Here is a 24019-nt window from a genome sequence, read left to right as displayed (position 1 = left end):
ACAGGGTGTTAATCCCAAATAAAATAAAGGGTATATTCTTGCTGGTTTATGGCAGTTTCAGTTGCACACCGAAAATTCGACAAAAGGTTCTATTGTGCTGTGTTAGAGACTTCCTGGCTTACTTTCAGAAAGCAGTCTGCTCTATCTTTGTGCTTATTGATAGGTTCTCAAGATATTGCGGCATGTCTGTAATCATGGTTCACCTCAATTTACTCTGGAACTTCGGAGGAATACTACTCTTATTCAGGAGGTGACAGGTAGGAGTTAATAATAGCTGGTAAACTGATATTTGATGTTAATTTAATTTGATTTATTGTCACCTACTGAGACACAGCGAAAAGTATTGTTTGTATGGGTAAGTGCCATGCTCGATATGAGGTCAAGAGAGACAGTCTTGAACAAATATGTGGACCACATAAAAGCTGAAGCCTTGCAAAAACAGGGCAGGAACAAAACATACCCAGCCCCTCAGAACATCCGACAAGGCTGTCAGAACTCATGGTTCAGCACCTAGTGCCAAAGAAATGTCTGTGGACGAGATGGGCACAACTGATGTTGCAGCGTTGAAACTGTCACTGCCTGAAGAAGAATAATTTCTTCCTAGACGTTCTGGGCACAAGAGGTGGGCTGCGTTCTAACGCACGCTGCCAATATCTGAGGCAGAGTCGGAGGAACTGGACTTGGGGGAGAAAACACTCCAGAAAACGTTACAGGAAAAGGAACTGTCACAGGATTTACAGGAGAAGGGGTGGAGTGAATGGAACAAATTAAGCCAGATGGATCTCATAGAGTATCAGTTCCTGATTGGGGCTAATAACCTGGTCCAATAAGGCTCTCCTGGCTGGCAAATAAAATGGAATATGAAGGATTTTGTTCATTGTAGGATCTGGCTCTGTACTAGCTTGGTCAGTGACTTCTAATATGCATATTTAAATAAAGTGTGACTATGTGACAGGGTACCGGCTTTCGTGGAGTTACTTCACTGCCTTTAGTTGTCAGTGCCAAAACTCTGGAATTCCTTGCTTTAAGTATTGCATTTTAAATTTTTAAATTTATTTTTAAGTGTGGGCTAAAATAGAAAATGGACAATTTCAAAACCAAGGACTGTGGAAGGAGTTGCTGCACTTTTGAAAAGAGTTACTAAAACCCATCGTGATGCATGTGTAGGGTGAGATCTGACTGGCAAGAGATTATAATGTTTCCTCAGTGTTTTATTCCCTAACCTATAACATCAATATTTTTCTGTCTATTTGTGCATGTCAAGATTTTAAAAGGGATTTAACTAGTTGAGCTGTATGTTGATTGCTCCTTGTCTTTTTCTTGTAATTAGTATTTATTTGTTAGCAATAAATAGCAGTTCTTAAAAGCATTGTGTCTTCTGTTAACTTGATTCCATCAGACAGGTAAATAGAGGACTTTGCTTATTTTGACTAAGCCATTAACTCTTGTGGTGACCTTTGAGTAGTGGGTGCCGAGTATCAGCACACTCTCCCAAATGAGTCATAACTTTCACTGAACTCCCAACATCTAAATCTCCCCCTTTGGCCAAATATTTGATCACCTGTCCTAATATCTCTTTCATGTGCCGCTGTCAAGTATTTGTTTGATAATACTTCTGGAAAAAACTTTGGATGTTTTCAAGGTGTGATATAAATGCAAGTTATTTCTGTTTTATGTAAAATTCTGCTTGTATCTGAGAGAAGTAAGATTTGCGACACCGTTTCAGTAAATATAACACTTCCGTCATCACCATGTATGCTGTTTTCACTGGCAAGACTGATCACCAGAGGTGGCAGCACAGTTGAATATGGTTGTGAGTTGCCTGAGATGACCTCAACAGTGACTGGGTCCCATGAAGACTCTGTCATCCAATCCAACATGGACTAGGAAACCTCTTGCAGATTACCATTTACTGTCCCCTCCTTCCTCCTCAGCTAAGAGTCAGTGTTCCTCCAGGTTGAACACCAATTGGAGGAAGAATGGAAATTGGCAAGCGCACAGATTATACCCAGGATGGGGGAGTTCAATGGGTATCACAAAGAGTCCATTATGGACTAAGCTGGTTGAGTCCTAAAGGACATGGCTGTTAGAGTAGGTCTGCAAAAGTTCTTATGAGATCCAACAAGAGGGGAAATATCTACTTGACCATAGTGCTTGCGATCTGTAAATAACCATAATGATAGTAGTTACTCCTGTACCATTTTTGTGGAAGCTGAGTCCCATCTTAATATTGAGGATGCCTTCTGTCATCTCAGATGGCTATATCCCTGTGCTGATTGAGATTGATTGCAACCGATGTAACAATTCTGGCAATGGGGATAATCAGCAATATAATTGTATAAAACCATAATCCATAACCTCATGGTCTGGTATATCCCACTTTATCATTATCATCAAGCTGTTGTATCAAGCCTGATTCAATGAAAATTGCAGGAAGACATTCAAGGATCGGCACCAGGCGTACCTAAAAATGAGAGATCAATCTATTAGCTGCAACACCAGAATGCATGCAGCAAAAGTAGGATGTGACAGGCAGGGAAAAGTAATACCACAACCAATAGATCTGATCTAAGTTCTGCAATTCTGCCAAATCAAATTGTGAACGCTGAAGGCAAGTGATGAAGGAAATACGAATATGGTATTGTTAGTGAACAGTATAATTAAGGGATTAAATACTTTTCTGTGCAGGTTCTGTGACTGAATCCCAAAGCCTGTGTTGTTTGCCTTCTGCCAGAATTAAGGACATCTCCTCAGGGTTAGAGAGGAACTTGGAGAGGGAGAGCAGGGATCCAGTTGTATTTGTCCATGTCGGTACCAACAACATTGATATAACTAAAAAGGAAACTCTGCTGAATTTTGAACAGTTCGGAGCTAAGGTAAAATGTGAATCTCCAAAATAGTAATTTCAGGATTACTACCTGAGCCATGAACTAACCGGCAGAGGATAATTTATGTCAGGGAGTTGCATGTATGGTTTAAAGAGGGATGTGGTAGAAATAGGCTTCAGATCTAGGTCACAGGTACCAGCACTGGGTAGGTGGGAGCTGTTCTCATGGTCTGGGCTTCACCTGAACTGCTCTAAGACCACTGTATGGTGAATTGAATTTCTAGGTCTGTAGAGAGACTTTAAATTAATGTTGGGGGTTGGGGAAAGTTAAAAAAGGGGATAAGTGAATTTACAAGCTGAAAGAATATGGCGACTTTACAGGGCATCTGCTGGCGATGATTTCAGAGTGGGACAAGAAGGAAGAGTGTACAAGCATTAAAAAAACAGCAAATAGTGTCAGAAGGGGGAAAGAAGGCAAATGAATGATTCATTATTTAATTATGCACAGTGTTCTAAACAAAATTAATAAATTAACAGCACATTTAGAGGTTAATTGGTATAGATCTCATAGCCATTATGGTGACCTGGTTACAAGGAGACCAAAACTGGGAACAAAATATCAAGATATTTCAAAAGAACAGCCTGGAAGGGTAGAGGGGTAGCTTTGTTAGTAGGAAATGCGATAAGTATGATGACATGAAATTATCTCGAATCAAATGATGTGGAATCCAGAAGGATAGAGGTAAAATCACCTAGAATATACTGAGTAAGAATATGCTGCTGGGAGTAGTCTATAGGCCCTCTAAAAGTAGCTGTATTCTAGGACAGAGAACAACAGGAGATTGAGGTTATTTAAAAAGACAATACTTTAATCATGGTGACTTTAATCTTTATTTAACTAGATAAATAAAAGTGGCAAAGGTCAACAAGGAGAAATCTTCATAGAGTGTATTTGGACAGTTTCTGAGAACAATATACAGTATCTCCAACTAGAGATCAGGCTGTATTGGATCTGATAATGTGTGATAAGGCATGTTTAGTAAACAATCTCGGAGTAAATGATCCTCTGGGGAACAATCTTGATAACATGGTGCAGTTTAACATTTGGTTTAAGAGTGAGAAACTTGGTCTGGACACAATTGTGCTAAACAATAAGGATGAGGGCAGAGGTGGCTGAGTAGACTGAGAAGGGAATGGAGTAGAAAAGAGTTGATGAGCAAGGCAGACGTTTAAACAAATAGTTCCTGACTTGCACTGATTTATCCCTGTGAGGAAGAAGGGTTCTAGCAAGAGGATGAACTGACCATGGTTAACCAAGATATGTCAAGTTGAAAGAAAAAAAAAATGCAATGTGGCAAATATTACTGGTATACTAGAGGATTGGGAAAGTTGTAAGAATGAACAAAAGATGAGCAAATAAAAGAGAAAATAAACTGAGGACAAATTAATATGAAAACAGACAGTAAGAGCTTCAATAAATGTATATAAAGGAAGAGAGAGATCAAAGTGAATATTGGCCTTTTAGAGAACAGGGCTGGAGAAATAATAATTGGGAACCAGGAGATGGCAGAGGAATTGAATAAGTACTTTGTATTAGTTTTCATGGTAGACTATATTTAATAACTTTGCAAAAATGCTAGATAATCAAAGGCTAAAGGGTGGGTTGAGGGAAAGGAAATAATCACAATAACTATCACTAGAGAAAAAGTACTGGGGAAAGTAATGGAGCTAATGACCATCAGGTCCCCTGGATATGATGGGTTTCACCCTAACATTTTAAAGGAACCAGATACAGAGATAGTGAAGGTAATGTATTACTCTTCCAAGTATCTTTAAATCCAGGAATGCCTCAGAGCATTGGAAAACTATTAATATAATATCTTTATTTGAAAAGGAAGGGAGATTTAAAAAACTTAACTATTAACTATCTTAACATCTGTCATTGGGAAAATAATAGGATCTCTTATAAAGGGTGCAATAGTAAACCATTTAGAAATACATAATACAATCAAGAAATCTTCATGGCTCGATGAAGGGGAAAATCATGCCTAAGGCATTTATTAGTGTTTCTGAAGGAGGTGGCAAGCTGGATTGATCAAGACAGATGGGTAGATATAATACATTTGTGAATCCAAAAGGCATTCTATAAGATATTCTCCATAAGGCTCTTTAAATAAGATGAGAGCCCTTGGTATTGGAAGTAATATATTCATTTGGATGGAGGGCTAGTTAACTATTAGAAGACAGAGAGGTGGGATAAAGGGGACATTTTCAGGAACTTATGGAATGCCACAGGGATCAGTGCTGGGGCCATAGTTACTTACACTATATTAATGACTTGGTGACAGAAGTGACTGTACTATTACCAGGTCTGTAGCTGAGATAAAAATAGGAAAGCAAATAATCAGGATAATGCAGAGTCCCTCAGGACTCCAGTATCACAGTTGAACTTTTCAGTCAATTTGTTTGTATACTGCAATCTTGATCTTGACAACATTCCAGGAATTCCATTGAAGATTTGTGTTCTGAATCTAACTGATCCAAGCTGATCAATTTCAGTTACAACATTAGCATTTACTGAATCGTATGGAAAATTGCCCAGCTTTATGCCTGGACTCGATGGCTAGAAAAAACTGGAGAAATCCAACCTGGTTGATTAGCACCCTGTTAATCTGCTCGCATTCATCAACAAAGTGATGGAAAGTCTCATTGACAATGCTATCAAGTGGCACTTACTCAGCAATACCTTCGTTAGTGATGCTCACTTTGGGTTCCACCTATGCAGCTCTTGACCTCATCACAGCCTTGGTCCAAACGTAGGCAAGGACAGCTGAAATCAAAAGGTGAGATGAGACTCAGTTTTTGTCACATCGAGGCACAAGGTGACTGAATGTGACATCAAGGAACCCTAACAAAACTGGAGTCAGTGGAAATCAGGTAGAAAATTTTCTATTAGTTGGAGTCATACATTACACAAAGGAAGATGGTTATCATTATTGGTCAATCATCTCTGCCTCAGTACATTTGTTGTACTTCGAAAAATTAATACAGCAAAGATCAATACCAAAAGCAATTTTTTTCAGATATAATAAGTGTGCGTCTGTAAGAAGTAGTACCTGGATAGCATCCAGACTTGGGCAGTTAAGGGACAACTAACGTTTGCACCATGCAAATCATGGATAATAATTATTTTTGAAAAGTTTTCAAAAAACACTTCCCTAACCTTTAATATTACAGAATTATTGTAAAACCATCCATAAAGTCATAATAAACATTGTTTAGTGCTTCCACTGCAACAAATTCAACCAATTCTGAAGTATGAATGCAAATCCACAATCTATTTATTTCAGACATTTTTGCCATTTTTCTGTGTTCTAAAGAGTTTGCTAATACGGAGATTTATAATTAGGATTCCTGACTAACAAGAGAGAGATGCGTAAGTTATTCTAAATTAGAAACCAAACTTGTTCAGTCACATCAATACAGTCGCTGCAAAAACAGGTCAGAGGCTGGGAATTCTATGGTGAGCCACTCACCACCTATTACCCCAAAGCCTGTTAACTATCTACAAGACTTAAATAATCAATCTGATAGTATACTCTCTATTGGCCTGGATGAGTCCAATTCCAGCAAAACCTGAAGCTTGACACCATCCAGGAGAAGCAATCCTTTGATTGATTCTCTATCCATCACCTTAAACATTCACATCCTCTGCCTCTGACACACATTGGTAGTAGTGTATACCATCTACAAGACTCACTGCAGCAACTCACCAAAGCATTTTTGACAGCATCTTCCAAATCTGTCACCTCTATTATCCAGGAGGACAGAACAGCAAATGTACCATCTGCAAGTCCCCTGAAGCTACTCACAGGGCTGACTTGGAAATATTTCACAGTTCCTTCAGTGCCGCTGGATCAAAATTCTAGAACTCCCTTTGTAACACCACAGTAAAGTATCTACATTAAGTATACTGTAGTGATACAAGAAGATGGCTCACCCCACCTTGTCAAGGGCATTTAGGGCTTGGCAGTAAATGGTCTCCAAGCATACTGATGTCCATATTCCTCTGAATGAATAATTATGAAAACAAAATCCTGCCGATGAGCAGAACATCTCAATCTAACCTCCACCTGTATGTTGTTCATTTAAAATGATTCTGATGATTTGAAGAGGAAGAGAGGAGGTGTGTCAGGGAAGATATTTTTATCAGAAATTGTAAGTTCACAAAAAATGAAGTATTTTCCATGCCTTCGTCAGAATTCAGTAGGTGACTGAATTCAATGTATGAAGACATTCTGTAGGAATGAACCAAAGTTTTCTTAAAGCAATGCTAATAAGACAATGATACAATTTTACCTTCTGTCTTCTGCAAAACCTCCATGAAACTTCTGGTGCCCCTCCTTTAGAGTTATTCTGAAGATTGTGTGGTGGAACACAAATTACATTCTAAAATATGATTATCTCGACTTCACAGTTTAGCTAAATTAGATCTTTGAATCATAATGAGTTGTGGATGAGATCATAATTGCATCTGTTATGACTGTTGATTGCAATACAAAGGAGTTTAGCAATATTACCAGATTAAACAAATAGGCCAAAATGTCTTGTAAAAATATGCATGAAGACAGTTTTATTATGATGATAGTTCTATTATGAAGATAGTTGCTGTTGAGTAAAGGCTTAGAACAAACAATGATGTTGTATGAAGTAAGACTACGACTGTCAAAGGACAAAGAATGCATCATGTAGCATAAGATAAGAATGTGGAAGGATTTTAAAAAAGGTAAGTCATGATGCTCAATTAGAATGTACAGCCTAGACATTTAGTACTCATTGTCAAAAGAAGGTAAGTTGGAGAAAGGAATAGACCAGCAAACCTTTTTTAACAAAAGCTGGAGTCAGTGGATGCAACTTATGAAGATCACCTCTTTAGTATTAGAACAGAAAAAGGAAAGAATAGTGTAATTGCAACGCCATAGCAAATTTGAACTAAAGGTTAAATTAAGTATGAAATAAAATTACTTTATTAGGTGGACATTGGATATAACAGTTGGATGCCAGAAATAGTAATAATCAGAATTTTACTTTGACAATATTTTTGAAAGACATTAAGCAAAATAGGCTTTCAGCAAATATTGAAAATAATGAGTTGTTTGGTTGAGAAATGAAGGAATAACAGCTCATTGAAAAGGAATGCCAGCCTATTATTGATCCTATTGATTATTAGTAACTGAACAAAAATAGGAAAATGTGAAAAATGGTTTTGGCTGTTAGGAAGTTATTGATATATATCAGTTCGAATTTGAATCCACCCTTAGGTGCAAGTTTAGGAGTGATCATTGATCACATGGGCAGAGGGTGTGCTGTGGGCACCTGGTCGCCTTTCTGCTTCGCTGTGATTGAGCTGAGGGCAGGAAAGGTAGTGGGCAGCCTTCTCACCTGGAGACCAATTGAGACTGTTAGGTGGCCACTTAAAGACCTTATTAAACAGTGATGGATAGAAGAGTCACCATGTGGGGAGATAGCCGAGTAAATCTGATGGGTCTACCTTTGGCCTAATGATAGAGAGTGTGGGGAGAATGGTTGAGAATGAAGCACCCTATCTATATCTAATTGAGAAGGCCAGAATTATTACTTGCTTCTAAACTTCCATCATCCCTGCCACTGCTAACCCAACCACACTCAGCTTCATCTAGAAATCCATGGTCAATGAATTCTGCAAGCCTGAGTATTTTGCCAGCGTTAGCCACCACTCCCGTTGGCACTGCTGGTACTGGAGAGCTGCTGCTGCCTTCTAATAGGCATGCAGCACTCGGGGGTGAAATGTCTGCATTGCTCAGGACTTAATTGTGTGGGAGACCCAACATTAACTGGTTAGGTTTGTAATTACCTCGAAACAGAGTTTGCCCTTCTAAAGGTAATTTTCCAACTGGTAGGCAGAACACCCGTCGTTTCTATTATGTACAATATAACTGTTTATAATCATTTTTATATTCCATTCTGGCTGTTGAAAAATATTTGAGGATTGACTTTACAGCCCAATATTATCAAACGAGAGTCGAAAAGTATGGCGCTGGAAAAGTACAGCAGGTCAGGCAGCATCTGTGGTGCTTTTCCAGCACCACACTTTTCAACTGACCTCCAGTATCTGCAGTCCTCACTTTCTCTCATTATCTAAAGAGACAATGTCAAAGTACCTTATTTCATTGTTTTCAGTGAAGATTTCAGAATGTCGATGCTCAAGTTTGTTTCAGACACCACAAATCCCTTTTCCTTACCTGGCAATATATTTTTAATAGGTTTTTCATGGTTTAAGTTAGTCCTTGATAAATAGCTAAATATCTAGAATAATTTACATGCCTAATTTTAAAATTAATATATATCATTTGAAACCGAGAAGAAAATTGTTATAAAATGTTTACAGTTTTCTTCATGAGGAAAGCAATGACTCACTCAGCAATGTTTTAAAGGTTGGTCTTATTCATGAAATAAATTTCATGCCCTGACTGTTTTCTGTCCTGTAGCTTCTGATTATTTATTGCATTTCTTTCCTGCTAGTTTTTAGTGGGCCTCCAGATGTGCTTCATGGAAATGCCCTATATCAGAGGGTCCGAACAACTGCTGAGGTATTTACTTTCTTAAGTCTAGGTCCAATCATTTTAAATGTTTTCAAAAGTCTGTTGTTCGGAACTTGGAGAATATCAGTTCTATGCGGTGCTTCTTAATTTATGCTACATGTTTTGAGAGAGGTACAGAAAATGGGTTCTGGAGTCCCTGAGACCAGTGATTAATGTCTACTTTTCCCTTGGCAGGATTTAGCAAATTTGTTGTTCTCTGATGCTTTGCCATATCAAGCCTCATCCAATTTGTCCCCTTCCAGATCATATCTGCAGACAGGTAAATCTTGTTCATAAATTTGGCAAGATATACAAGCCCTCAAATCGTTTTATAATTCGTCTTACATATTCTTGCATTGAAATGATACTGTATTAGAGTCTTCAGTCAACTAATTGTAAATATTTGGTGTAGTCAAGTCCACAATCTATATGAAAGCGAAAAACTTTGCAAGAGTGGAGGTCTGAAATTAAGACAGAAAGTGCAGGAGAAGCTCAGCAGGTCTGGCAGCATCAGTGGAAGAGGAACGAGTTAATGTTTCAAGTACACCTTGATTTCTTTTTGCAGCGTAATCACGGGGAACTGGTTATTTTTAAAGTAAGGATTCTTATGGGCCATATGTGATATGTAATAGGAACATAGAAGCAAGAGTCGGCCACTCAACACATTGAGTCTGATCTGCCATTTAGAATGATCTTGACAGATGAATGTTTTTACCCACACTATCCTTACAACACTTGATATCAATTATACCCAAAACTTTTTCAACCTCTAAATATGATCTAAAACTTATCTTCCACACACTCTGGAGTAGAGAATTCAAAAGATTGACCACGTTTTGAGTAAAAGAAAGTTTTCCTTTCTTTGGTCCAAAATGGATTCCCTCCCAACAATTATTTTTAAGCCCCTGGTTCTAGGCTCCCCAGTCAGGGGAAACTTCTTGCCTACATCTACCCTGTTTATTCTTTTAATATTTTGTAGGTTTCAATGAGATCACCTCTCATTGTTCAAAACTCTGGAGAATACTGGCCCAGTTTGCCCAATCTCTCTTCACAGGGCAGTTCCATCACCCCAGGAAAAAATCTGATGAACCTCAATTGCACTCCCACTATGATAATATCTTTCTTCAGATAAGAAGGCAAAAACTGCGCACAGTACACCAAGTATGGTCTAATCAGTTTCGCATGCACTCCTGAACTCAGTAGTAAAGGCTAACATTCCATTCGCTTTCTTAATAGTTTGCTGCATCTGCATGTTAGCTGTCAATGACTTGTTGACAAGGACACCCAAGTCCCTTTGCAGATAATTCCTATTGGTGATAATTCCTATATATATATATATATATATATAGGTTGGTGATGTCATTTCCTGTGGTGGTCACTTCCTTTTTCCTTTTCTCAGGGAGTGGGAGATGGGGTCTAACTCGATGTGTTCATTGATAGAGAGGTCCGATTGGAATGCCATGCTTCCAGGAATTCTAGTGTGTGTCTTTGTTTGGCTTGAGCGAGGATGTTTGTGTTGTCCCAGTTAAAGTGATGTCCTTCCTCATCCATGTGTAAAGATACTAGTGAGAGAGGGTCATGTCTTTTTGTGGCTAGTTACCCAAGTACAGTCATGCCAGCTCAGCTAACATGTACAAAATGCTTTCATAATTCCCTTCATTTAAATTTAACACTCTTGCTTCAGATTGAACTACCTCATTTTCAAACGTTATGTAAAATTATCTCCTAATGTGGTCACTCATCCCTAAAGATTATTTTATAACCTGATTACTAATTACTTATTAATTAATTATAAATGGTCACATTTTCATTACATAATACTGGTTCCAAAATAGTCTGTTTGCTACTCAGCTCTTCAAAATGCTGCTCTAGAAAACCAGCCTGAGACACTCCAAAAACCTGGGCTCCCCAAGTGTAATTTGTTTGTTCATTCTATGCACAGATTAAAGTCACCGATAACTATGTTGTACATGCTGTAAACTACAATGTTGGAAATAAATCAGCTTTTCTCATTTTTTAATACCAAAAAGAACTTTACGCACGCAAAAATCAGTTTTTGTCTTCTCCAGTGATTTGCCTTTCATTCATGGAGATGTTAGCTTAGTTCATTAGATTAATTTACTAAATGTCAGATGCTGTGGCATTAGAGCTTTAGTGCATCAGGATTCACTAAAAATTCCAAGACAAGCTCATGAATTCAGTACTGGAGTTTGTTTATATGAATTTTAACATTTTGGCACCACACGGCGCTGCCTCAGTTGTGGTTCCATTTTGCATGTTAAAAACATTTTAACAAGTGCAATATCCAAAGGCTAGAAGATTGTATCCCAATATTACCAAATGTTTTTCAAAGTATGAAATTAAGCCAAAGAATTTAAATGGACACTATTATAGACCATCTGCAGTTCTATTTTGGCTTTTCAGACATAGCTCATTGAGCTTGTGGCTCATGTGTTTCGTAAGCAGTCTTCCTGAGGGAGAGAAGTTGAGAAAACATTCTGTGACCAGTGGGTGCAAGATTGCTGGACTATTCCTCCCAGTAGATTGTTCTAACTTGGTGAAATTCTGCTAAGAGCGTAATGAGCTGTATATTATGAAATTCGTTTGACTTTTCTGTAACATTTTAGATTGAAAGATTGGAAACAAAAAAAACTCAGAAGTAGAATGGAGATAAGCAAAAAAGGGATCAGAAGTAAAGGCAAAAGTTTCTTTTTTTTTTGTTTATGAGCAACACCATAAGAAATTTACTGTTTTTTTTATTTATCTTAAACAGTGGAAATTGTGGCAACTTATTTTTCATATGGGCAAAACTGACATGATTTTCTGATGAGTTTCTAAATTTTGGTCTATTCTAATGCATCCATTCACTCTAATTTAAACAATGTCAGAATCTATAAATTACTGTTTAAACTTAAATTGTTCACTGTTTTTAATAATCTAAAGGGGATCAAAGTTTATAGGAAGAAGGCAGGACAATGGGTTGAGAAATATGTCAACCCATTGAATGGCGGAGCAGACTCAGTGGGTTGAATGGTTTATTTCTGCTCCTGTATCTTGTGGCCTATATTTTCACAGCTTTTAGAGTTATTTTAATCAACTTGTTGGGACATTTTATGACACTGCTCTGGAGCACTTGGGACTTGAACCCAGGCCTTCTGGTAGGAATATTGTTACTGCACCACAAAAGCCCTTCTGCGGTTGTATAGAAAGTTTTAATCAACCTGTTCAGACATGTCCTCTCACAATGCTGGAGCAGGTTGGACTTGAACACTTCTGACCCAAAAGCAGAAACATCATCACTGTGTCACAGCCATGTTCTCTCTAAGTTGAATGGCCGTTTAGTGTGCCCCATTGACTTCCACTTCCAAAATTCATTGTCACACAGCCCCTGGAGTCTGTGCAGCAGCAGAAATTGGAGGGAACATAAGCTACAAGCTCCTGTGCAATTATTTCAATCAACCTGAATGGAGAATGTCTGGTACATATCTGGGATAGGTGGACTTGAAACTGGACTTACTGGCTCAGAACTAGGGATACTACCTGTACATGATGAGCCCTTGTCTACTTGTTTATTTTTAAATTAGATCATTAAAGTTAATATGATTTGTAAAGAAGAATTGTCTCACTTTGATATTAACTAAGACTCCAACTTTGAGGAATAACAATTCTAGTTGCAGATGAGGTTTGCTTAGGGTAAGCTACCTGGTAAACAAAAAAAGAGTTAACATAGATAAAAGCCAAAAATGCTCAAAATGTGTAGCAGACCCACCAGAGTTTGTGAATGCTTTTATATCTGACTTCCAGGATTTGTAATATTTTGCTTTTGAGTTGACATGAAACTTAATTTTCTTGTTGCAGATTAGTGCCTTATTTCAAAATATTACCAATGCATGCTTTCCTTCTTCCCTTCATTCTTAAGTTGTAGAAATCTACACACTATAATACTTCCTCCTTTATCACTTTTTTGGGACCTTATGACTTCCACCTTGCATACCTTTGCAAACTTAAGCCAATTCTGACATCTTCTAAGTTCCTTGATTTATATTGCCATCTTTCTTTGTTCTTTTGAACCTTACTGAAACTGTGAATTCTGCTAATTGATTATTCATCTTTCTCAGTAATGAGCAAGATGTTGGGTAATGGCACATTTTTATATGTAATGGCTGAATCCAAAATCAACTTGCAATTAATTTTATACGTTTCTTTGATATTTAATGTATATAATTAATAATGAATGCACATTTTCGCTCCTATTATCTTTCCTATTTCTTAATTGCTCAGAGTTCTTCCCCAAAAGTTGGTATTGTAGGGGTTTGGCATCTAATAATTCCACGGTCGGAAACTGAAATTGTTTAACCTTTGCTTTTTTTAAACAAAGCAATTTTCCATAGATTCTTTAATTTCCCGATTTCTCGTCATACTTAATTTATTACAATTCAACTAAAAGCCTCATTGAGTAAAAATTGATCCAAGTTTAAGATATTTTAAGATCAAATGCTAAACTCAGTATTCTGAATATACTCTTATAAGTACAGTGCAATGCAAAGTTTAGTGGAATTAATTGGCAAGATAAGTTTTGATTTTTCTTTTCTATAGGAATGGGTTCAAGTCCTTCATCTGGCACAACGATGCAAGGCTTTGGGAACACAGCAGGGAAAATTCTTTCAGGTAAGTGCAGAAACAGATTGCTGCAGATTACTTCAGCCTTATCTAAAAGAATGCAGTCAGCAATTTAATCATGAATTATACATTCTCCTGTCTAGGTTAGGATATCCTGGCGTAGGCTCCATTTCTTGATTTTTCAAGATGCCATTTGATGATAATTGGATTGACGCTAAACTTGAAAATATCATATCTTTCTGCAGTAATCTTAACAGTGCCATTGTAAGCACATTAATTAGCGTAATAATTAATGTGCTGACCCCAGGAATGGGTAACACTATAAAAATAAATGTTTCCCAAAGCACAGAGTGGTGACAGACCAAAGAGTTGTTTCATGTTTACATAAACAGAAATGGCAATACCAGTATGATATAGATTGGAGTGTGGTAAAAATGTGCTTTTCTAAGATATAAGTAACTGAATTTACGGTGTAGGTTTGCTCGCTGCGCTGTTTGTTTGATATCCAGACGTTTCACCACCTGGCTAGGTAACATCATCAGTGGTGACCTCCAAGTGAAGCGAAGCTGTTGTCTCCTGCTTTCTATTTATGTGTTTGTCCTGGATGGGGTTCCTGGGGTTTGTGGTTATGTCATTTTCTGTTCGTTTTCTGAGGTGTTGATAGATGGTATCCAGATCTATCTGTTTGTTTATGGCATTGTGGTTGGAGTGCCAGGCCTCTAGGAATTCTCTGGCATGTCTTTGCTTAGCCTGTCCCAGGATAGATGTGTTGTCCCAGTCGAAATGGTGTTTTTTTTCATCCGTGAGTAGGGCTACGAGGGAAAGAGGGTCGTGTCTTTTTGTGGCTAGCTGGTGTTCGTGTATCCTGGTGGCTAACTTTGTTCCTGTTTGTCCTATGTAGTGTTTGTGGCAGTCCTTGCATGGAAGTTTGTAGATGACGTTGGTTTTGTCCATGGGTTGTACTGGGTCTTTTAAGTTTGTTAGTTTGTGTTTGAGTGTTGGTGGGTTTGTGTGCTACTAGGATTCCGAGGGGTCTTAGTAGTCTGGCTGTCATTTCTGAAACTTCTTTGATGTGTGGTAAGGTGGTTAGGGTTTCTAGCTGTGTTTGGTCTGCTTGTCGTGGTTTGTTCTTGAGGAATCTGCGGACTGTATTTTTTGAGTATCCGTTCTTCTTGAATACGTTGTATAGGTGGTTCTCCTCTGTTTTCCGAAGTTCGTCTGTGCTGCAGTGTGTGGTGGCTCTTTGGAATAGTGTTCTGATACAGTTTTGTTTGTGTGTGTTGGGATGGTTGCTGGTGTAGTTAAGTATTTGGTCAGTGTTTGTTGGTTTTCTGTATACGCAGGTTTATAATTCTCTCTTGTCCTTTCTTTTGACTGTGACATCCAGGAATGTGAGTTTGTTGTCGGTTTCTTCCTCCTTGGTGAACTTTATGCCTGTGAGGGTGTTATTGATGATGTTAAATGTCTCTTCTATCTTGTTTTGTTTCGTGATGACAAAGGTGTCATATACATAGTAGACCCAGATTTTTGGTTTGATGGTTGGTAGGGCTGTTTGTTCTAGTCTTTGCATTACCGCTTCTGCTATGAATCCTGATAGCGGAGATCCCATGGGTGTGCCATTGGTTTGTTGTAGATTATGTTGTTGAAGGTGAAATGGGTGGTGGGGCACAGGTCCACTCGCTTCATGATGTTTTCGTTGATAATGTGATTGAAGGTGGTTGGGGTGTGTATGATGGTCTCTTCTAAAAGTGTGGTGAGTGTTTCCTTTGCCAGGTCGATGTTGATGGAGGTGAACAGTGCTGTTACGTCGAATGAGATCATTGTTTCGTCTTCCTCTATTTTGGTGTTTTTGATGATATTTAGGAATTCCTGGGTGGAGTGGATGGAGTGCTGTGACTCTTCTACTAGGTATTTCAGTCCTGCGTGTAGTTCTTTGGCCAGTCTGTAAGTTAGTGTTCTGGGTAGTGAGACTATGGGTCTAAGGGGGCTCCTGGTTTATGGATTTTTGGTAGTCCGTAGAATTGTGGGACAGGCTAAGCAAAGACATGCCAGAGAATTCCTAGAGGCCTGGCACTCCATACACAACGCCATAAACAAACACATAGATCTGATACAATCTATCAACCCCTCAGAAAACGAACAGGAAATGACATCACCACAAACACCAGGTAACCCATCCAGGACAAACACACAAATCGAAAGCAGGGGACAACAGCTTTGCTTCATTTGGAGGTCGCCACTGAAAATGTTACCTAGCCAGGTAATGAAATGTCTGGATATCAAACCTACAGGGCAGCAAGCAAACCTACACCCTAAACCTCAACCTGAGCTACAAACCTTGCAACTGAATTTATCAACACTGAAGTTGTCTCAGCTTGTATCTTGTGGTCATTACTGAGTCACATGGATACGTGGCTGGAGAGATGGTGCAAGGGAGGGGGAGGGTTTTGGATTCCTAGGACATTGGGATCAGTCCTGGGAGACCAGGACAAGCTGCATAAGTTGCACCTGGGCCAGGACCAGAACTTATGTATTTGCGAGTGTGTTCGAGAGGCTTTAAACTAAAATAGCAGGGGGATAGGAACCTATACAGGGAGAGAGGAGAGGGAAACCAGCACAAGAATAAAAGACAGAATGAGAAATAAGAAAAGTAATGACAGAAAATTAAAGTGCAATAATCAAACAAGAACACAGTGCAAAATAATATGAATGGGACTTAGAATGTTAAAAAGACCTCAAGGCCTTATGTCTTAATGCATAGAGAATTATCAGTAAACTGCATGGATTATCCTTGCAAATAGATATAAACAGTATGATGTATTTGGGATTATAGGGTTTGGCTGCAGGGTGAATAGGGATGGAAACTAAATTTCCAATCTTCCTCAGTTTTTAGGAAGGACAAACAAAAGCCAAAAAGGTAGTGGGATGGCATTGCTGGTTAAAGAGATCATTAATTTGAATAAGGCAAGTTATTAGCTCTGGTATAGTAGAATCTGTATTGGAAAAACTTAGAAACACCAAGGGTTTGTTAGGATTGTATATAGATCTGTAGTGGTAATGTTGGGGAATCATTAAACACGAAATTAGGGATGCAAGCTGTAATTATGGATGATTTAATCTGCATATAGACAGGACAACTTAAATTGGTTACAGTACAGTAGAGAAAGAATTCTGGGGTGTGTCCAGGATTGTCTTTTGGATCAATAAATCCAAGAAGCCACCTAGAGAAGGGTCTGAAGAATGGTCACTAGACCCAAAACATTAACTCGACTTTCTCTTCATATATGCTGAGAGACCTGCTGAGTTTTTCCAGGAATTTCTGTTGTTGTTTCGGATTTCCAGTATTTGCATGGTTTGGTTTTGTCTTTTATTCTGTAGAAAATATCCTAGACTGGGTATTATATAATGAGAAAGGAAAATTGGTAATCCAGCTGTGTGTGACACCTTGGGAAAGAGTTACCATAATATGATAGAATCCTTCATTAAGGTGGAAACTGATGTAGTTGTTTCTAAGACTAAGGTCCTGAAACTTAAATAAAAGAAGCTACAATGGTCTGATGTGGGAGGTGGCTATGATAAATTGGGAAATGTTACTTATTGAGACAATAGTGAATAGGCAATGACAAACATTTAAAGAACACACTTGGACACTGAACTAGCTCTAAGGTAGGAGACAGAGGGTGGTGGTGGGGGGTTGCTTTTCAGAGTGTTACCAGCAGTGGGCCACAAGGATCTGTGTTGGGTCACTGCATTTTTTCATCTATATAAATGATTTGAATGTGTATGATTAGTAAGTTTGCACCAAAATTGGTGGTATAATTGTCAGCCGAAAAGGTTACCTCAGTACAATGAGACCTTGATCAGATGAGCCAAGGAGTGGCAGATGGAGATTTATTAGATAAATGTGAGTTGTTGCACTTTGGAAAGGCAAATCAAGGCAGGACTTATACACTTATTGGTAAGGTCCTGAGGAGTGTTGCTGAATAAAGAGATCTTGGAGTGCAGGTTCATAGTTCATTGAAAGTAGAGTCAGGTAGATGGGATAGTGAAGAAAATGTTTGGTATGCTTGCCTTTTTTGGTGAGTGCATTGAGTATAGGAGTTGGATAGTCATCTTGTGGCAGTACAGGACATTGGTTAGGTCGTTAGTGGAATATTGCATTCAATTCGAGTCGACCTGCTATAGGAAAGATGTTGTCAAACTTGAAAAGGTTCAGAAAATATTTACAAGGATGTTGTCAGGGTGGAGAGTTTGACGTATAGGGAGAGGCTGAATATGATGGGGCTATTTTCCCTAGAGCGTCGGAGACTGAGGTGTGATCTTATTGAAGTTTATCAAATCATGAGGGCCATGGATAGGGTGAATAGCCAAGATCTTTTCCTCAGGATAGTGCAGCCCAAAATTAGAGGGCATAGATTTAAGGTGAGATTTAAATGGGACCTAAGGAGCAACGTTTTTATGCAGAGGATGGTGTGTGTATGAAATGAGCTGCCAGAGGAAGTGGTAGAAACTGGTGCAATTACAGCATTTAAAAGGCATCTGGATGGATATATGAATAGAAAGGGTTTAGAGGGAAATGGGCCAAAGCTGGCAAATGAGACTAGATGAATTTAGCAGATCTGATTGGCATGGACGAGTTGGACTGAAAGGTCTATTTCCATGCTGTACAACTCTATGACATGGGACTACAACAGTTGTTTACTCCTGTCTGGCACATAACTAAAATGGGAAAGGTAGCCCAACCATAGCTCACAAGGGGAATTTGAGATAGTATAAGATCCAGAGAAGGAGCCTGGAAATCAACCATAAAATGCTGCAGACCCGAGAATTGTGACCAGTTTAGATTTCAGCAAAGGAGGGCAAAGAAATTGTTTAATAGGGGGAAAAGAGTGTAATGTTAAGAGTGCAGAAAACATACAAACTGATGCAAAAGTTTTGATAGTCAAATGTAGATCCCTTACAGTCAGAAACAAGGAAGTTATAATGGGAACAAAGAGATGGCAAATCAAATAAATACATATATTGGTTTCACAAAGGACACAATTAAACTCCCAAAAATGTTGAGGAACACAGGATCTTGTGAGAGGGAGCAGGTAAATGGTGTTGGGGAAATTGATGGAATTAAAGCCAATAAACCCTTAGACCTGGTAACCTTTTTTTATTCACTTATTGGATGAGAATATCGCTGGCTAGGCCAGCATTTATTGCCCAGAGGGAAATTGCGGTGGATTTTTAGTCACATGTAGGCCAGACCAGATAAAGATGACAGTTTCCTTCCCTAAAAGTGAACCAGATGGTTTTTTCCAACAACCATTTCATGGTCATTTTGAGAGTCTTTTTTTTATTATGAGTTCAAATTCCACCATCTGCCATATTAGGATTCGAACTCCGATTTTCACAATATTCCCTAGTCTCTAGATCAACAGTCCAGCAATAATACATGTAGCCATCGCCTCCCCCCACGAGAGTCCAGAACAATGAGGTGGGGGAGTCTCAAAAACCTATAAAGTTTAACAGGACTGGACAGGGCAAATGCAGAACGAATATTCTAATGAGCAGGGAGTCCAGAACCATGGGTCAAGTTCAAGAATATGGGGTCGGCCATATAGGACTGAGCTGAGAAATTTCTTCACCCAGAGAGTGGTGAGCCCTGTGGAATTCCCTGCCACAAAAAGAGGTTGAGGCCAAACGTTGAATGTTTCAAAGAAGGAGTTAGATAGAGTTCTTAGGGCTAAAGGGTATAGGGAGAAAACAGAAACAGGGGACTGATTTGGATGATCAGCCTTGATCATGTTGAGTGGAGGAGCAGGTTCAAAGGCCCTAATTACCTACTTCTATTTTCTATATTTTTCTTTTTTTTAATGAGTCTGACTGTTAAATCGTAATCAGAAATTAAAAATAATGTTTCTTTCATTATCAGGTTCTACCAGTGATGCAATTCTTAATAAGATACAGAAAGCAGCAGAGGTTATGGCGAATGCTGTACTTCCTCAAGATTGCCCCAAAAATTGTGGAAGCCGTTATCATGTTGAGGGCTACGAGCCAGTATTGTCAGCAGCCTCTGAAGCAAAACAAGTGAAGCCAATTCCTAAAAGTCCTGTTGCTAGACACAGTACAAAAGGCAAGTCGGTCTTCAGAAGTTACAATGGATTAATTCATTCATGAACACTCACATCTAAACAATGCACTTCTGGTCAATATAAAAGACTGTGAAGTAATTCCCCATGTATCCTATTCTCCTGTTGGAGCCAAGCTAATCAGAATTTAACCTAAAAACAAAGCAGAAGATATTTTTTACACTAACTTTGATTTAAGGTTGCTTGGCATGTAATAACAGTGAAGAGCGAACACAAATTCCTTTGGAAGCATTTAGAACATGGTGCACAGAAGAGGTGTAATTTTGGCTTGGGTATCATTATGGTTCATTTTCCTTTGCAGTGATTCATCATAAACCTGGTCTGCCAGGGGGAGGCTGGGAAGAAAGTGACAGTGGGCACAGTTCCCAGGAGTCCTCACAGACCAATTATATCTCGGATGGCAGCAACTGTAAAACAAGTACAGACAGCCAGTCGGGGGGCAGCAGAGAGAGTGGAGACTTGATGGAAAGGTAAATGAAAATTTAACAGAATATTAATGAGCTATTTTAGTGCCAGACTATAGTGAAGTTAAGTACATTTACAAACTTGTGTGTTTTAAATGAAAATTGTTTTCTGATCACAATGCAGTGACAATTATATTCAAAAAGATTTTTAAAAACCATACCGGTTAGAGGTGTGGGAACAGAAAAGCATGCTGAAAGAGTTTCTTGTTTCTACTGAGGATTCTGTATAGCAAATGTTATGTTACGGTTTTTGTGTGAAAATGCTACACGTTTCAGTCATTACTTTTGTCTGATTGAATTTCTACGCAGTATTGAAAATTAGAGAAGATTGTAATTCTATACAATGTGAGCAGAAGTTTGTAAAATATTCAAAATCCCTGTAATTAAGATTTTCATGTTTAGTTGTAGTCATTTGTCTGAGTTTTGATAGTGGGCTGTCAGTATAGATATATGCATCCACAAGTTCAATTCATCTTTCTGATACCTTCAGTTCTTAATTCAACGTTTTAATAATAAAGTGGTTAAAATGCTATAATAAGCATCTACTTTTTAAAATTTCTTACTTCGCTAAAATCAACAGTGAATATTTTAGTCTCAGTATGATTCAGTAAACATTTCAAGATAAACAAGACTGTAATTGATTTTATTCTAGGAATGTTTTGCAAATTAAAGTTGTGTTATTCAACTGATAGCTGTGTGATTTCTATTCGACAGAGTTGAATCAATAAACCTCAATGACTGCATTCAGGAAATAACCTTGGTAAACAACCTGATCCAAGGCTCGAAAGTATTTTTGACGAGAGAAGAAACACAACATTTTATCAAAGAGTGAGTATGGTTATATTAATGAGCCCTTTGACTAAACCACTTTGACTTTCTGGGATAAGTAAAAACCAGCAAACTTTGAAATTTCTGACTTACACTGAAATGGATAATTGGTTGCAAACTGCAATGCCCATAAGAATATAATCCAGGATCGTAGTCCTAACTTTTTAATTCAACACTCCTCTGATTGAAGTTTTGAATTGTAAGTTTTAATAAGGCACCTTGATTATTCTCACTCATCTTATTAAGAAAATGCTCTGGTGTGATTTGTTCTGAAATAATTCTCTCAAAAAAAACCTAAATAAAGTACTTGTAATGTGGAGCTCAGAACAGCTATCAAAATTGCTATTCTGGAGAATATCCATTGTGCTAACTGATTTAAATTTAGGCTCACCATGTCAGTGCATTTCCCATTGGTTTTACAGTGATATCACTTAATTAGGCTATGCAAATAGATTTTATTTATTCTTTCACTGGCAAACCTTTGTTGCCCATCTCAAGTTGCCCTTGAGAAGGTGAACTGAGTAGTCCACAGGTAAGTCCACAGTTGTGCTGGAAAGGCAGCTCCAGGATTTGATCCTAATTTTTAAAAACCCAAAAGAACTACAGATGCTGTATATAAGAAGCAAAAACAAAAACTGCAGGAAAAGCTCAGCAGGTCTGGCAGCGTCTGTGGAGAGAAATCAGTTAACATTTTGGGTCGAGTGACCCTTTTTCAGAACTGATATAACTAGGAATTAATGCTGACCTGAAACATTAAGCCTGATTTCTGTCCACAGATGCTGCCAGACCTGCTGAGTTTTTCCAGCTTGCCCAATGCTTCTGAGGAATTAATTGAGTCAATTATAATGTGAGGAAAAGTCTTAATTTAATAAACGTGAATGGGAAAGTGACAAAAAAAGCTAATTCATCAAGCCTGTCATGTGTTTTGATGAAACATTCTTATGTCATGATCCTCCTCCATCTGACGTCAATAACATTGCTACTCATTGAAGAAAAATGTTTTCAAAGATGTTTTCAGCATTGACCAATTTACCTACTGAACAGTTTCAAACTTTGTTCTGGGCCTTTATTTCTTGTAAAATTCATTATGTTTTCATTCATTATCTTTCTCTTCCCAAATTTAGATGTGGATTACTGAACTGTGAAGTGGTTGTGGAGCTTCTCAATGAGAAACTGAAAGATCCCTCTCACTCTGTCAATATGGTATTTTCTTTAAAAATTTATTTTAAGTTCTTAGTTCCAGAGCAAATAATCATACGCAAAGCACTTTGACATGTGGACACAAGATAAATTCATGTCTATCATTTTTCTCAGACTTGCTATTCAAAAAAGTCAGGTTAATAACCACTTTCGAATGAACCCTTAGATTTGACACTTTACCTCTAGTCGTCTAGAAGTTGTAGTAGTGAGATACTACAATACCAGCAACTCATAAAATTGGAAACAAAAAAACCTTAAATATCTGACCATGTATTTCAGATAATCAGATTAATTTAGGAATAGAGGTTAACTTATGGAAGAGGAGTAAGAAGGTATCTCAATCTATTAGTTTTCCACTGTCCTGGAAAGGTAACTCATTCAAAACACTAAATTGTTCCCTGATAGTGTTGAGCTCAGGGTTTCTTTCACATGTGCAAAGGGACTACTGTAACTACTTTAGAGCAGCAATGCTTTTAACGGAGTTTTCATGAGCTTAAAAGAAGCACAGTCACCACCAACTCAGCAGAGGCTTCTGCTGAAGGTTAAAGTTCTTCCTGAACATGATTATTGTTTAGACTGCAGTTGGTAAACTTGGACCTTCGCAGGCATCTTGGATTCCTTCAGCTTGTGTTTGTTTAAATGCCTCAGTGGTTTGTTCACAAGAACGGCAAAGCAGATGTACAGCTTTTAATAGTTGTATCTGTGTGTTGTGTCTAAAGGTATTGCTTTTGCTGTTTTCTAATCTATTCTATTTGGTGCTTTTATTTCTTGTAGAGGTCAATGAGTATTCTCTCCACTCTCATGTGCTCAGACTTGTTATCACATGAACAGATATTTGCAATTACCCACAAGTCCTTGCAACAGTTGAGTGAGGGTGGACCAGGGCCTGTGACCAATCGAGCCACTAAGGTAAGTTATTGATCAAAATATTCACTTTTTCACTGTTGAGAAAATATTTTCTTTCAGAATTCAGCACATTCATAACTAAAACCCAAGAGCAGTATTTTAAAATAATTGTCATATGCTTGCAATCTTGAGAAATAGGTTGGAAAAACCAACATTAACCTATCCTGTAATTGCTACAGCATTAACTGATGTTGTCTATACTTTATTGCCCATGATTCTACTCTGTATTTGTTTACTTGACCTGATCGAAGTTTATAAAATAATGAGGGGTATAGACAGAGTTAATGGTAGTTGTCTTTTCCCAAGGATGGGGGATTTCAAGATTAGGGGGCACGTTTTTAGGTGAGAGGCGAGACATTTAAAAAAGACATGAGAGGCAAACTTTTTACACAGAGAGTGGTTTGTATGTGGAATGAA

General features: G+C 38.2%; 1 protein-coding gene across 2 annotated transcripts in view; it reads left to right on the top strand.

The window, feature by feature from the left end:
• tepsin (TEPSIN adaptor related protein complex 4 accessory protein) overlaps nt 1–24019 on the top strand; it is a 39359-nt gene that overhangs the window by 12484 nt on the left and 2856 nt on the right. For both annotated transcript variants that reach the window (XM_072558576.1, XM_072558578.1), the window contains exons 4-12: nt 164–257; nt 9389–9456; nt 9643–9727; nt 14044–14115; nt 19988–20188; nt 20506–20674; nt 21383–21496; nt 22621–22699; nt 23471–23605. In XM_072558576.1, the coding sequence (XP_072414677.1) occupies nt 164–257; nt 9389–9456; nt 9643–9727; nt 14044–14115; nt 19988–20188; nt 20506–20674; nt 21383–21496; nt 22621–22699; nt 23471–23605 (1017 nt within the window). The remainder of the gene's footprint in view (nt 1–163; nt 258–9388; nt 9457–9642; nt 9728–14043; nt 14116–19987; nt 20189–20505; nt 20675–21382; nt 21497–22620; nt 22700–23470; nt 23606–24019) is intronic.

This window comes from Chiloscyllium punctatum, chromosome 39 (assembly GCF_047496795.1).
Source record: "Chiloscyllium punctatum isolate Juve2018m chromosome 39, sChiPun1.3, whole genome shotgun sequence".
NCBI lineage: Eukaryota > Metazoa > Chordata > Chondrichthyes > Orectolobiformes > Hemiscylliidae > Chiloscyllium > Chiloscyllium punctatum.
This window is presented reverse-complemented; position numbering and strand designations above follow the sequence as displayed.